Genomic DNA, 16,264 nt, shown 5'->3' with positions numbered 1-16,264 from the left:
TTAGGATGGACTGGTTGGATCACCATGCTACTACCACTTCCCTCAAAATTGTATAACAGAATAGTAGATTAAAGATGGCCAAAAATTCTTTTCTCAAAGTGAATAATCTACTTCCCTTTGAATCTAGATTGATCTCAGGGACTTGCTTGATCAATAGAATGCAGCATAAGTGACATGCTGGGAGTTTTGAGACAATTTTATAGGAAGCCTTTTGACTTCCACCTAGAACTTCTTCAAATGCTCTCTCTGGGAGCCCTGAATTACTAGATAACTACCTGAGACCAATTAGCTGGGAAGACCACCCAAAGGCCCTTGAACTGTTCCAGTAGAGTCTAGCTTCCCAGTCCCTCCATCTAGGCAGGCATACGAGCAAAGCTATTTTGGCCTCCATACCAGCCCATCTACTGGCCAAATACTACCCAGGGATCTTTTATGGAGGACTCAGGAACAGAACAGCCCAGCTGAGCCTTGATAGAATTACTGACCCCCGAGATTGTGATATGATAAAATGGTTTTATCTTAAGTCACTATGTGTTAGAGCAGCTCATTAAGCAGATAACCAGAAAAAAACAAGGATGTATTTCTCTTTACACTTAAAAACAGAATGAAGTGGAAGAAAAGAAGGGTTGGCTGATTAGAGAAGGTCAAAGGGGAGAGTGGAATCAGTTTCTCTAAAAGGAGATCATTATTGTGTTGGACTTGAATAAAAGATGAGTTCGGGATTTAGAAGACTCAGGGAATGTTTAAAAACATTCAAAATGTCAAAATTTTTGGCAGACTGCTACTGTGATTTTGGGTCACACTTACAACTCTGGTCCAACTTCTTAGAGATTCAGAGGGAAAACAGCAGTAAAGTCTCACTTCATGCAGATGCTGTGAACAGTAATGAATAAACATGACAAATAAATATGCTGAAAATAAGAAGTGAAAATGCTAAATACGTTAGAAGCAATCTTTACACCTACTGAAAATCCTTCATCAGATGAGTTCAAATTGGAGGTGTCTCAGGAGAAAATAACTTTGAAAATACAAACAGATTTTATTTTTTGTACTTTTATTGAAAAGTTACATTTAAAAAAATACACAGACATTTTACCATTTACAGATTGCAGATACAGATGCTCTAAAAGAGTTCATTTTATTTTGCTGTCTTATACCTCTTGCCCCTGATATCACAAACATTCCAGTCTTGTTGATATCAGCTTAGAAACCGGGGCATGGAAGCATGACCTGCAACAGATTCAGTGAACAGAAACACAGATTGTTCAATTATAAATTTTTTTTATCTTCTGTACATTATTGCATTGGGGAGCCACAAAATTATGTAGCATCATTACAAATGAAAACAGGTTAAAAATGAAGATAATGACATAGAAATACATAGATTCATTGTCTTCTTGCAGAGTGCACGAGAGGTGCAAAAATGTGCAATTTAGGAAGCTCTTTTTCTGTTTGTATACATTTGCTTAGCAACTCAAAACTGGTGAGGAAGCTCCAAAATAAGTTAAACAAAAATAGCAGACAGGTAGTAATCAGAGCTATGTTATATGGCTTTCTATTTTGTTTAAATATCACCAAATAAAATGTAAAACAAAGAAAATACATTACTTTATCTTTTGTTCTCTCAAAGAGAAAATTCAAAGCTACTTTGCTTCCTAACATTTACACAGCAACTAAAAGTGTTAATTCAGACAAGAAATACAGATCTAGTACTACACAGGATACACAGCACTTGGGTCTAAAACAGTACACGATCCCTGTCAACAAGAGTACACCAGAAAGAAAACGCGGTGATCCGTTGGTAAGATGGTATCCACAAGCAAGCACTTGTGTTCATCTATTTTTGTTCCACACTAAAATGTGCCCAGTTGGATTCCAGGATTATTTACAGACGTGTGAGGAAGACCCTAGTTTTTCAAGTCTGTCAGGAAAATATTCCATATTGTTTCTAAGCCAGATCACACCCATGGAAAAATTGTCAGAGAATGATATATATGCATATATATATTTTTTTTCTGACAAACACATTTGCAAGAAACTCAGTATTTCAGATACACAAATTGAATGGGTTCGGGCAGGGGGAGGAAAGAGGGAGACAAAGCTTGTGCTGCTCAGATTCCGAAATTACAGGAGCGCCCCCCGAAAAACACTCTTGAATCTCAGTGACTTTCTCTTTGGAGTCAGGGCTCAGGGTGGGTATGCTGCATTCTGCAGCTGGGTGCGGCACTGCAACTCAAAATGCTCGAATTGCTGAATCCTTTTTTGGCTTTCCTGCTCTACTTCCCTATCGCCTCAACCGTCTGGGGGCTTGCGGAACATCAGTACGGGGCGAAGAGGATGGAGGCGGGGGTCGCGCGGATGGGGCCGTGGCCCGGCCTCAGCAGAGCGGGAGGGATGGCTGCAGCCTGGAAGAGCGAGGCCGAAGGCCGGGGCGGCAGAGACAGCGCAGAGGACACGGCCGCCGCCGCCGCCAGGGGCGAGGACAGGAAGGCCGGTGCCAGAGGCTTCATCATATCCTTCTGGAATGCAAGTTTTGCCTAGGAGAGGGAGAAAACCAGGAGTGGGGTGGGGAGAGAGTTTTGAATGATGGCAGCACTGATAAATTTTCGTAAGTAAAAGCCAACATTCAGAAGTCAAAATTTAAAAATCTTGACCCGTCTAGATTATTTTCACAAAGCTGGTTTCAGTCTCTTGGCATATCTTAACTATAATTTGTTTCCATTTCAACTCTTGCCCCTGGGCTCTAGGTTCAGGGGAAAGCCTCTATGAATAGATACTGAAGCTATTTTATGCTGCTGCTCATAAGGAAAAACCAAACATGCCCAGAAGGTTTCTGTGTAGATTGTGGAGGAGTTCCATTCAAAATTCTGGCTTGTCTTAACCCACAATGAGGCTTTTAAGAGAATGTGCCTTACCCTTCACCTCACATTAAAAAAGCTGCACTGGGTTAGGTAACTGGAGTTCGGGACACTGGGGACCCATGAGGAGTCAAGAAGATACAGTCAGTTTATACCTCTCTGGCCACTTAAAAACTATTCCCTGAAAATCTGCAGCTAACTCAGAGTTGTCATTGGTAATGACTGTAAGTGGGCTAGAAACTATCTATTTAAAAGGAATCCCGGGTGGAATCTTCCAGTGAAGTAAGAAATCAATCCTTAATCCCTCTCTTTTGCAATCAGGAGGAGCTTTGCAAGCTGGATTTGCTTAATGCTCGTAACACCTGCTTGCAGCATCCATGGAGCTTTGGAAAAGCTGGGGGTAATGTCAGTATCACCTCCAGCTGGCCAATCCCAGCTTTCAGCCTCAGACAGAACACCACATTGGGCTAAGTCCCAGGGAGATTAGGAAATCCTTCCATCTGGGTATTTATATGACATCTATTGGTGGAACCCATTGATATTTTTGCAAAGAAACTGAAAATAGCACATATTGAGAGCAGGTAAGAGGCTGACTCTCAACATGCCTGCTAGACAGGGAAAGAGAGACGAATATACACAACCCATGTGCTTTCTGGAAAAAGAGAAAAACATCCCAGAAAGGAGGAGGATATTAAATAGATGCACTTCGTTTTTGGAAAGCAGTCCCTTTCCCCAAGTGTAACATGCTCCAAGATTCCTCAGGCATCACTGCCCTTCTTCCCAAGACTTGACTTTTCTTTATATGCTAAAGAAGGGAATCTTCAGAAAATGTCCTGTGAACAGTAAGGTATTGGCCCTTAAAGAGGTTCAGTTTCTTTCTTGTAAGCAATCTATCTTCAAGGTGTCCTACAGAAGGGACTGAGTTCCTTCTAAATTTCCTCTCTATGAGGGCTATTTAAAGTCAAAACCCTTTCAGGACTAATTAGTGCTTAGACCCTCCTTACCCACAGTCTCTGCCCCAGCCAGCAAGGCTGCCCCACAAGACAGGTGAGCAGGCAAGGTGAACTTACTGCTAAAATGCTTGGGCTCCGCTGCAGTTTGTTGTAAGGGCTGTATTTTGGCTTTAATGGCTTCCCAGCAACTCGATCCTTATGCCTTCGGCTAGAAATGTGCTGAAAAAAGTTTGATGCATTAGCTGAATCGGTGTGTGAGTTTTATGCTATGTAAAATGTATTTCCCAGACAGAAAAATATGTCTGGTTCCTGAAAATGGGACATGCTGAGATCAGGTGAAGAGCTGGTTTCTCCATTCCCAGTTCCAGGTCCCTGGTTCTGTGGTGGTGCGGGTAAGATCACCACACTCTCTGAATTAAGATTTGCTCCCCATTATATTGTAACGCCTCTCTCCCCTTCCTTTCTCTATGGCACTCCTTGAACTTTGCCTGGTTTTACCACTGTGACTAGGGGTTTCCCAGGTGGCACTAGTGGTAAAGAATACGCCTGCCAATGTAGGAGATGTAAGAGACACAGGTTTGATCCCTGGGTTGGGAAGATCCCCTGGAGGAGGGCATGGCAACCCACTCCAGTGTTCTTGCCTGGAGAATCCCATGGACAGAGGAGCCTGAGGGGCTACAGTCCATGGGGCACAGAGTCGGATGGGACTGAACAGGCATGCGTGCACCACAGTGACTGATGAATCTGTCTCCCTAAGCAGATTTTGGGTCCTTGGAAGACAGACTGAAGCTCTACTATCTTAGAAGTCCCTGTTCAGCTGTAAGCTCCAAGTGACCACGGTGCTCCTTGGTCTCTAACACCAAGCCTGGAATCTGATATGTAGTAATAGTAAGTGAAAAGTAAAAGCATTAGTTGCTCAGTCGTGTTCGACTCTTTGCGATCCCATGGACTGGAATGGGTTGCCATGCCCTCCTCCAGGGGATCTTCCCAACAGAGAGATCAAACTCGAGTCTCCCTCATTGCAGGCAGATTCTTTACCATCTGAGCCACCAGGGAAGCCTGTAGTAATAGTAGGTGCACAGATATTTAGTACTTTTTCTTTCACATAGCACTTGCATGTTGTATATCGTAGGCATCCCAAAAGGTCAGGAAATTTAACTATGAGCACAGTGAGAACCATTAACATAGACTAGGGATACGGTCAAAAGGATACCCAAGCAACAGTGACTACTAATTCAGGGTACATTACCTGTTTGAGTTGAATTTCTGAATTAACGTGAACATCACAGATTTCACAATGAAATGTCTTGTTTTGTAGTCCTGACCCCTTACTGCCATTCTGCATCTTTAATCTTGATCCAGGTCTTGGATAGGACTTAATTGGACCAGCCCCATTACGAGCTTCAACCATAGTCTTGTGTTTAGATCCTAAGACAGAAAGAAACATATAGTAAATAGCTATTTAAGAACTATATGAAGCTCTTGAAAAGTTTATCTTTAGGTTGAATGTCCCAAAACTTTTTGAAATGACCTTTTTAATGCTAATCTGGTGCTTCCCAGGTGGTGCTAGTGGTAAAGAAACTGTCTGCCAATGCAGGAGATGCAGGAGACTCAGGTTCCATCCCTGGGTCGGGAAGATCCCCTGGAGGAGGACATGGCAACCCATTCCAGTATTCTTGCCTGGAGAATCCCATGGACAGAGGAGCCTCATGGGCTAGGTCCCCACGGTCGCAAAGAGTTGGACACGACTGAAGCGACTTAGCATGCACATAGATTTAACATATTTTCATTGAAAAAAAAAGAGGAAACCATGAGTATATAATAAAGAAAATATGAAAATATAGAGAAGCATAAGAAAATAAACATTATGTCTATTTTTACCACCCGGAGATAACCACTGGTATCATTTTAGTATATTTCTTTTCAGTTTCTTTTTTTAGTATACTAAAAAAATATATTTTCAAAATTGGGATCATGCAAATTAAATATCCTGAAAATTTCACACATCAAATCATATTTTCTTGTAATTTTACCATAATGGCTGATAATATATTCTATCATCCTGGGTTACTATAATTCGTTCAACATTTCCCTGCTGAGGGACTTTTAGGTTGCTTCCATTTTTTTTTCTCTTAGGAGTGTGTGGCAGTGAACGTTGTGTATAGAGAGATATTTGTCTTCATTTCTGTCATTTCATCATAATGAGTTTGGGGAAGTACTAGACGCTTTTGAGAAAATAAAGAACAGAACAAATTTTATCTCCAAGCTGCTTCTGCCTTGCTGTTTCTAAAGTTGTTATACCATACTTTCTTAAAATCACTCCTTTGAATCAAAAAAGTAGAGAAGACTGAACAAACCTAATGTCTGAACAACAAAGGATAAGGTATTCTGATGGGAAAACTCGATCTTGTTATAAACATTATTTAAATTCAAACAGTAGCTGCTAACCTGTGTTGTGTGCCTCTAGCTGTGACAGGGAGTTCACAGCCACTTTGCATAGTGAACAATAAAGCAGTTTTTTGGCTTTTTCTTCTTCTGATTCAGAAACAGTACCAGGCGCTCCATTCGTGCTCTTGGAGGGAGAAGTGGCTGCTGCAGGTGGCAGGGCTGTTGTGCCAGGTTTGGGAAGAAATGAGCCACCTTCAGAACTTGATACTTGATTGGAAACGCTGCCTTTTACCTTCCCTTTTTCTTCTAAGAGAGACACACAGAGACAATGTTAAGGCCTCATACCATAAAGACAGACAAATTGACATAAAGGAATTAAAAATAGAAATCTGATTTCTGCATGTAGTTTTTGAAAAAATTTTATTTTATATCGGAGTATAGTTGATTTACAATGTTGTTTTAGTTTCAAGTATACAGCAAGTGGCAACCTACTCCAGTACTCTTGCCTGGAAAATCCCATGAACGGAGGAGCCTGGTAGGCTGCAGTCCATGGGGTCATGAAGAGCGGATACAACTGAGTGACTTCACTTTCACTTTTCGCTTTCATGCATTGGAGAAGGAAATGGCAACCCACTCCATGTTCTTGCCTGGAGAATCCCAGGGACGGGGGAGCCTGGTGGGCTGCCGTCTATGGGGTCACACTGAGTTGGACACGCCTGAAGTGATTTAGCAGCAGCAGCAGCAGCATACAGCAAAGTGATTCAGTTATACATATGCATAAATCCATTCTTTTTCAGGTTCTTATCATATAGGCTATTACAGAATACTGAGTAGAGTTTCCTGTGCTATACAGTAGATCCTTGTTGGATCTACTGTATATATATGGTATATATATATGGTATATATATGGTATATATATGGTATATATATATGGTATATATATGGTATATATATATGGTATATATATGGTATATATATATGGTATATATATGGTATATATATGGTATATATATATGGTATATATATATGGTATATATATGGTATATATATATGGTATATATATGGTATATATATATGGTATATATATGGTATATATATATGGTATATATATGGTATATATATATGGTATATATATGGTATATATATATGGTATATATATGGTATATATATATGGTAGTTTGTGTTTATGTTAATCTCAAACTCCTAAGTTATTCTTCCCTACCCCCTACCTTTCCCTTTGGCAGGCAGAAGTTTGTTTTCTATATGTAGTTTGTGTGTGTGTGTGTGTGGTACGGATTTTAGTTGAGATTGATTGAAGAAAGAACTCCATGGCTTCAGTTCCCAGATCAGATCACTGCAAGGTCATGATGACTCCTGAAACATGACTTTGTTCTCCCACTTGCAGCAGGTAACTTTCTGATAGCCCTGAGTTATAAATTTTGTCCCTTTAATATATAGGGAAACCAGCTACCTTCCAATCTGATTAAATGCTATGATGGTAACATGAAATAAGGCATGCAATGGCAGTTTCATTTGACTACTGATGTTTTAATTATGACACAGAGAACATAAAGTTAAAATTCAGTTTTTATACCAAGTTAAAATTTTAACCTTGGGGAATAGGGCAGAGGGGAGGGAAGAAACATAGTTAATTTTGGTTATGATTGGTTAAGTTTTTGCTGCTCTTTGAATAGCCATGCAGTTTACCCAAAATAAAAGACTCAAAGATTCTACTCATTATACTTATTAATTACTGCCAATCTGAATCATAAGTTTTAAATAATGACATTAACCACAAGCACAGTATGAGGATTAGCCAAATCATTTACAGATGTCTTGGCATTTTGATCATGTAGCTACTAAATGTTTATAATCCTCAAGGCCCATGTGCAGGCTATAAGAGGGGTCAAAGTGACTTTAACAGAGTCTAACACTTTGGAGTTCATTTGCTATTCAAGACAGACTCTGTTCAGTGGCTCCTTTGAGAAAGAAGCTGGAGCTTCTAAGGCAAATACAAAATTCATCACAAGTTTAATCCTAGTAGAGCCTTGCTCTTAGAAAATGTCTGTAGATATGCTGATAAACTCTCATTAAGAGAGAAAGGGAATTAAAACTGAAAATCTATTTAACTGCCCTAACCACGTACCATGGACTTGGATGACCAAGAAGGAAGGAAGGATGAAGGAATGATAAGGTTCTGGGTGTCTCTTCTGTATTTGGGGCAAACCAACACTTTCACACACATCAAAAATGACCGGAGATGGTATTTCTGCTTAATTGATTTAGGGATCAGCAGTTGATTTCCATTCCTTTTCCTGAGTTGGATTCATCAAGGTCAAGACTAGACACAGCAGGGATACTGTAGATAAATTTCAGCACCTGGGTGGTGCTGGAATAAAGGAAAGCTCAGATCCCTTTAATCCTTGGTCTCTACAATCTCTAGTCCTTTTTAGAAAGTTTATTAAAACTTCAGGATACCATGAAGTATGATGGAAAACATCTCAGGCTTTTACTACACTGACCTCAAATAGTATGAGTGAAGGAAGTAAATCAGTCTTCCTAAATGGTAATAGTAAGTAAGTTAGATTGAAGATTACTTCAGGCCTGGTATTCTCTTGTCTATAAGGATCCCTCAGATTGAATTTGCAATTTTCTAGAACTCACAAAGCAGTTATGCAGATGATAATGGCAGAGAGTGAAGAGGAACTAAAAAGCCTCTTGATGAAAGTAAAAGAGGAGAATCAAAAAGCTGCCTTAAAACGCAACATTTGAAAAACTAAGATCATGGCATCCAGTCCCATCACTTCATGGCAAATGGATGGGGAAACAGTGACAGACTTTATTTTCCAAAATCACTGTGGATGGTTACTGCAGCCATGAAATGAAAAGATGCTTGCTCTTTGGAAGAAAAGCTATGACAAACCTTGACAGCACATGAAAAAGCAGAGACATTACTTTGCCAACAAAGGTCCATAGCGTCCAAGCTATCCTTTTTCCAGTAGTCATGTATTGATGTGAGAGTTGGGGCATAAAGAAGGCTGAGTGCCAAAGAATCAATGCTTTTGAACTGTGGTATTGGAGAAGATTCTTGAGAGTCCCTTGGACAACAAGGAGATCAACCAGTCAATCCTAAAGGAAATCAACACTAAATATTCACTGGAAGGACTGATGCTGAAGCTCCAATACTTTGGTCATCTGATGTGAAGAGCAAAGTCACTGGAAAAAGACACTGATGCTGGGAAAGACTGAAGGCAGAACGAGAAGAGGACAACAAAGGATGAGATGGTTGGCTGGCTTCATCAACTCAATGGACATGAGCTGGAGCAAACTCCAGGAGATAGTGAAGGACAGGGAAGCCTGGTGTGCTGCAGTCCATGGGGCTGCATAGAGTTAGACATGACTTAGTGACTGAATGATACAAAGCAGTGAAATACTTCAGTAATCTTTTAAGATTTGTTTCTATGGTATTACTCAGTTTCTTGTGATGGGAGCTTAAGTTATTGTGTAGCAAAATCCTTCTTGGCTTCAAGCAATCCATAAAATATTTTATATAAATTCCTAAGGAATCTGACATGTTTTAGTCATTTAGTCATCACTCATTCTGTCTTTTATTTATATTATTTTAATTTCCCTTATGTTGACCTCCCTCCTATACTCTTACATAGAACTTTATAATTTACTAAGTGCTATCACTTACATTATCTTTTAATCTCTTACAACAAACTTGTGAAAAACATAAGGCTGAAGATTATTTCTACCTTAAAAATGTGGAAATGGGGGCTCATTAATATTCAAAAACGCCCCACAGATTATTAGGTAGCATCAATGAGCATGATCTTTTCTGTAACTATTCACCATGTAATGTATTAATCTTCCTGCACAGAGAGGACTTCACGTGGCATTAACATTATAAGAGGCATACATTAGTCACCTGGAGATGTGAAAAAGCTATTTCTTTGTTTTACAATTATAGCTTAGTTTTAAAGCATATTTACCTTAAAAATATTTATGGTATTCAATAATCATCTGATTCAGGGTACATTGAGAAGATGGACCAAATTATATCTTTTTCCTCTGTGTCCCTATTTCTTTAAGAAAAAGTACACAGATTTCCTTTTTACATCTCCTTTTCAAAAGAGGTCATTTACTCATTAACAAGGGCATATTAATAATATGCTAACTGCTGACAATGTGCTAGATACTGAAGAGCATAGTTCTGATAAATAAAGTAGGTATAGAGTTTAAAAAGGGCTTCCCTGCTAGCTCAGCTGGTAAAGAATCTGCCTGCAATGCAGGAGACCTTGGTTTGATTCCTGGGTCGGGAAGATCCACTGGAGAAGGGATAGGCTATCCACTCTAGTATTCTTGGGCTTTCCTGGTGGCTCAGATGGTAAAGAATCTGCCTGCAATGCAGGAGACCTGGGTTCAACCCCTGGGTTGGGAAGATCCCCTGGAGGAGGTCATGGCAACCCACTCCGGTATTCTTGCCTGGAGAATCCCCACGGACAGTGGAGCCTGATGGGCTACAGTCCATGGGGTCACCAAGAGTCAGACCTGACTGAGCCACTGAACTTCAAGCATAGCACAGACTTTAAAAAAGTAATAGCTTAGCAGAAGATATAAGAAATTCACTCAGAGATCTCTAATTTATGACAGAAACTGGCAAGAGGCATGAGAATCTAGAATTGAAAGTAATTATGTTTGGTTAGGAAGGGATTTTTCATTAAGGAAGTGGCATCTGTCTAGGTTTTGAAGATGAGTTTCGAAGGTCAGATTTAGAAAAGCATGGAATGGAGTGGAAAGGAGCAGGAAGTGAATGGTTAGAAGTGGAAATGTGAGGGAATGTTAGGTGTTGGAAAGCCTGGGGTTTCCTGGTGAGTACCTGGTAGGTCAGCACAGAAAAGGGCAACAGGTGTAATCGGAGATATGAGGGTGGATTGAGTCAGAAGGCAGAGAATAGTTTAAAACTATTAAAGTAGATTCTGCTGCTAAGTTGCTTCAGTCATGCCTGACTCTGTGTGACCCCACAGATGGCAGCCCCCCAGGCTTCCCCATCCCTGGGATTCTCCAGGCAAGAACACTGGAGTGGGTTGCCATTTCCTTCTCCAATGCATGAGAGTGAAAGTGAAGTCGCTCAGTCGTGTCCGACTCTTTGTGACCCCATGAACTGCAGCCCACCAGGCTCCTCCATCCATGGGATTCTCCAGGCAAGAGTACTGGAGTGGGATGCCATCACCTTCTCCGAAAGTAGATACTAAGGACAGCTGTTTCCCTTTTAAAAAGTTATGGAGTGTTTAAGATTTACACGGTTTCACATTTAGATAATTTATGTTTAGTTTGCATGCCCTAGATAGATCAGAGTCTTAAACTTTGAGAATATTAGGAACATATTGACTTTGGAAATGTGTAAATGGTTTCATCATATTCAGGGGATTATGCTGCTGGATTGATACTAGCTAGTCAATAAGACAGATTCTAAAATCGGGAAAGTCTCTGATGCAATAGTTTGTTTAAATTCTGACTTTCTTTCTGGATATGTATACTTATAAGCATCAAAGCCTAATTTTAATTGTTAGATATTTTTATCAAAGTCTGTTATTTCTCTTCCCTTACTGACATTTTTACAGCCTTCTTATTTTGTGTATTTGAAAGTTTAATTAATGAACTGTTTACTTCTGTTTCTTTTAATAAAGATGCATGTCATCTGGAACTTCTGGTTAATATGAATTCCAGTTTCAAGTATTCCCTCACCTAATGTTAATTAGCAGGTTTTCTGACTGTCTTAATTATTTTCTGATTACTCAGACTCCTTTCTTAAGGTTTTATCCTGCAGGATTTTGAAGCAAAATTTGCTAAGCTACATCAGAATTGCCCTTTATAACGAATATCCATAATTTATGCATCCAAATGAATTTAGTTTTTCAAAGTAGCTTTCTTGAAAGGTCCCACTCTGGTTCACTTATTTTCCAAAGCTCAAAACATTTTGAAAATCTCTCTTTTTGGAACATTTTCATTTCCAGTTGATAAACTAGGTGAAAGAAATCAGTTTTAAATATTTGTGTATCACTTTTTTTTTTAACTCCAAAAATTTTACTTGAATTGACCCAGCTTAACACTATTTTACTTATATATAGCCTCAGAGCACAAATACTCTGACATGGAAGATGAAAAGAACATGTAAGAATTCTGAAATCAGTTTTTAGAAACTAATACTGTTGGTAATTAGAAGAGTCATGTCCATTTACAGGTCTTGATTTTAAAAACAAAATAATATTCTAACTATATCGTAGATCTTATTTTGAAGTAGAACTTTGGAAGCTATAATCAACTTTTGATTTCACACGAGGTTTACTCTTGAGTTTAATGTTATAAATAGAAGTTTTTTTGTAATCAGGTGTCAATGGCTTCAATAACAGATAACAGATATCAATAAGATACATGCAGTATTTTATATGATAAATGCTTGATATAGAAAATAAAGTTAGACAAACATTAAAAAAAAATTAAAATCGCCCATGATTCTATCATCTAAAATAAAAGTCAACAAACTTTTTTCTGTAAAGCACCAGATAATAAACATATTGGGCCTAAAAAGGCCACACAGTCTCTGTTTAAACTTGTGCTAAACTTGCTGTAATAGCAGGAAAGTAGCCTTCTGTACATGTGATTATGGCAACCCACTCCAGTGTTCTTGCCTGGAGAATCCCAGGGACAGGAGAGCCTGGTGGGCTGCCGTCTATGGGGTCGCACAGAGTCAGACACGACTGAAGCGACTTAGCAGCGGCAGCAGCAGCACATGTGATTGAAAAAACTCAGAAAAAGAGGCAGATTTAGCCTGCAGGTATCAGTTTGCTGATCCTTGATTTGGATGGTTATGCTTTGATATCTATTACTCCACATTATTGTATATAATAGTATATATGAATAGACAGAAACATAATGTTCTATTATTAACATTTGTTGCTTAGCAATGTATCAAGAATATCTTTCCATTTCAATAAATATAGATAGAATTGGATCATGATTTATAACACCAAATGATGTATACTTACATGGATATACTATATTTAACAAATCTTTTGATATTTAGGTTATTTCTGGTTTGCACTTTTACTATTGTTAAAAAGATACTGAGTAGGAATTCTTTTACCTGGGAATGAAGCCCACAACCCCAAACTGAAAGCAGTTGGTATCAAGTAATTCAGTACCTTAGAGACAGTCCTCAAAGAACCCCCAGACACATACTGGTAGCATTTAAAAATAAGGTAGTAGACTTATCCTGTTACCAACACCCTATCACCTACCACTTGGACTGTATAGGGATTGGAGGACTTGCTGGCATTGTAAGTTTCTTGTCTGGTTGGAGGCTTCTGAATCCAGACAAATAAGTAAAGCTAGATAAGCATGTAACAAGGGGACAATGGTATTTCATTCCCCCATCATACAACTTTAGTGATCTGTCCCTCATGCCAGGTGAGGTAGAGGAAAGGAAGGCTGGACAGAGATGAGGCTGAGAAAAGGTGGCCAGGCTTGAGCCTTGCATTGGTACAGACACAAGAGGGCTGATCATCAGGACCCCAGCAGTAGGAGCCTGCGGAGTGGACCTTTGGTGGCCAGGACTGAGGAAGAATTGAACCACGTGGAGCCCTTACACATGGTCTTTGAGAAGCATCTGGATACCTGCCATGAAGAAGGCATCAATAATTGTCCTTAAGTACCAAAGTATTTGCCCTCCCTTCCATTCCTTCTCCCATCCCTAAAGATTGGAAAGGGCAAGAATCAGAAATGATATGATGGGGAAGAAGGAAAAGGCAAGCTATGCCTCTTCCCGTGGTCCAATCTGAGCCAGGATGAAGGCAGTGTTCAGCTGGATAAGAGCCTAACGTTGCAGATAAGACCAGACTTTCTTCTGATATCTGACAATGCCTTTGAGGAATGAGAAAGGAAGATTCAACAGAGTATATAGGCAATCATGTTTGTATGCCACTGAACTCACATATACTCAATAAACAGCACTGTGTACAGACAGCTCTGTATACTTGTATTATAGTTTCCTCAGGAACTAAACTTTGAAGAGAAATTTTGAGACAAAAAGCTTGTGATGCACATTGCCAAATTGCCCTCCAGATGGTTATACAAATTAATACTCTTAGAGCTTTGTAAGAGATTGCTGGCTTCCCTGTACCTTTACCAGCCTAAGCAGCCATTGTTTTTGGCCAATATGACAGATGTAATACAGTACCTCATTGTCAATTTGATTTTCATTTATTTTTATACTAAACAGGTTGAATATGTTTAAATAAAACTAATGATTTGCATTTCAAAGTAATTTTTTAAAAAATTCTTAATTCTAAAAGGGAACAAAACTCTTGAGCTAAATGCATTTTTAGGAGTTAAAATTTTTACACTAAATATGTAAACTTTACCATAATAACAAGCCTCCTCTTATATACAAGCAATATATATACATATCTGTGTGCTCAGTCGCTGATTCATGTCCAACTCTTTGCAACGCTATGGACTAGCCTGCCAGGCTCCACTGTCCTGGAATTTTCCAGGCAAGAATACTGAAGTGGGTTGTCATTTCCTACTCCAGGGGATCTTCCTGACCCAGGGATCAAACCCAGGTCTCCTAGGTCTCCTGCACTGGCAGGTGGATTCTTTTACCTCTGTGCCACCTGGGTAGCCTATATATATATATATATTTTTTTTTTTTTAATTGAAGCTTGTTGATTTACAAGGTTGTGTTAGTTTCAGGTGTATAGCAAAGTGATTTAGTTATACTTACATATATATCTATTCTTTTTCAGATTCTTTTCCCTTATAGGATATTATAAAATATTGAGCACAGTCCCCTGTGTTAGACAGTAGGTCCTTGTTGGTTGTCTATTTTACATGTAGTAGTGTGTATATGTTAATCTCAAACTCCTCATTTATCCCCCCACCTTTCTTTCCACTTTGGTAACCATTAGTTTGTTTCCTATGTCTGTATACGTAACTAATATTGTTAAGTTGGTTGAAGCAGTGTTCTTAGAAGCTGAATTCAGAGGCTCAATCCTTATTTCAAGAAGTTTACTTTCATGTAAAACAAACAAAAAAATGACCTAGTAGATGTTCCTGGCAGTTATAGCTTAGAGTGATAGCAAAAGCAGCCGTAATAATCACAAATTAAAAGCCAGTACTAGTTGAATACTCTCTATAGACCAAGCAGTATGGTAAGAACTTATGGTCATTATCTCATTTATTTTTCATATCCTCTAATGAGGTACTGTTAACTATCTGTACCTTTTTATTTTTTATTGAGGTATAACTTATATAAAGTACACACAGTTTAATGAATTTATACCTATGTATGTATTTGTGTCCCCTTCATGGATCACAGCCATGTCATGGTGAAGGGGCTTGCATAACTCAATGAAGCTATGAGCCATGCTGGGCACGGCCACCTAAGACAGATGGGTCATAGTGGAGAGTTCTGACAAAACGTGGTCCACCGGGGGAGGGAATGGCAAACCACTCCAGTTTTCTTGCCATGAGAACCCCATCAACTGTATAAAAAAGCAAAAAGATATGACACAGAAAGATGAGCCCCCGGGTTGGCAGGTGTCCAATATGCTACTGGGGAAGAGCAGAGGACAGCTACTAATAGCTCCAGAAAGAGTAAAAGAAGAGCGTGGCGAAGGATGAGATGGTTGGATAGCACCACCGACGCAGTGGGCATGAATCTGGGCAAACTTTGGGAGTTAGTGAAGGACAGGGAGGTCTGGTGTGCTGCAGCCCATGGGTCACATATTCGGACATGACTTAGTGACTGAACAACAACAAATACATTTATGTTAACCTAAGATATACAGAAGATATAAGATATTAATATATAAGATATAGAGATATAGAATGTTTCCACCACCCTGGAAAGGTCCATTGGATCCCCAATCAGTTGATACTGCCCTTCCCTCCAAAGATAACCACCATTCTCATCTCTATCAACTTAGATCTGTTTTGCCTATTTTTGAACTTCATATAAATGGAATTGCCCATATATATTATTTTATACTTGTCTTCTTT

General features: G+C 39.2%; 1 protein-coding gene across 5 annotated transcripts in view; it reads right to left on the bottom strand.

Moving 5' to 3' along the window:
- Positions 1-1,099: 1,099 nt before the first annotated feature.
- The window catches only part of ZNF385B (zinc finger protein 385B), a 353,720-nt gene continuing 338,555 nt past the window's right edge, over positions 1,100-16,264 (bottom strand). For all 5 annotated transcript variants that reach the window (XM_068967001.1, XM_068967002.1, XM_068967003.1 and 2 more), the window contains 4 exons: positions 6,260-6,505; positions 5,061-5,239; positions 3,929-4,030; positions 1,100-2,537 (listed from right to left, as the gene is read on the bottom strand). In XM_068967001.1, coding sequence (XP_068823102.1) covers positions 2,319-2,537; positions 3,929-4,030; positions 5,061-5,239; positions 6,260-6,505 — 746 coding nt within the window. In that variant the 3' untranslated portion in view covers positions 1,100-2,318. The remainder of the gene's footprint in view (positions 2,538-3,928; positions 4,031-5,060; positions 5,240-6,259; positions 6,506-16,264) is intronic.

Source organism: Capricornis sumatraensis, chromosome 3 (genome assembly GCF_032405125.1).
Source record: "Capricornis sumatraensis isolate serow.1 chromosome 3, serow.2, whole genome shotgun sequence".
Classification (NCBI taxonomy): Eukaryota; Metazoa; Chordata; class Mammalia; order Artiodactyla; family Bovidae; genus Capricornis; species Capricornis sumatraensis.
Note: the sequence above shows the minus strand (reverse complement) of the source record. Positions and strands in the feature narration are given on the sequence as shown.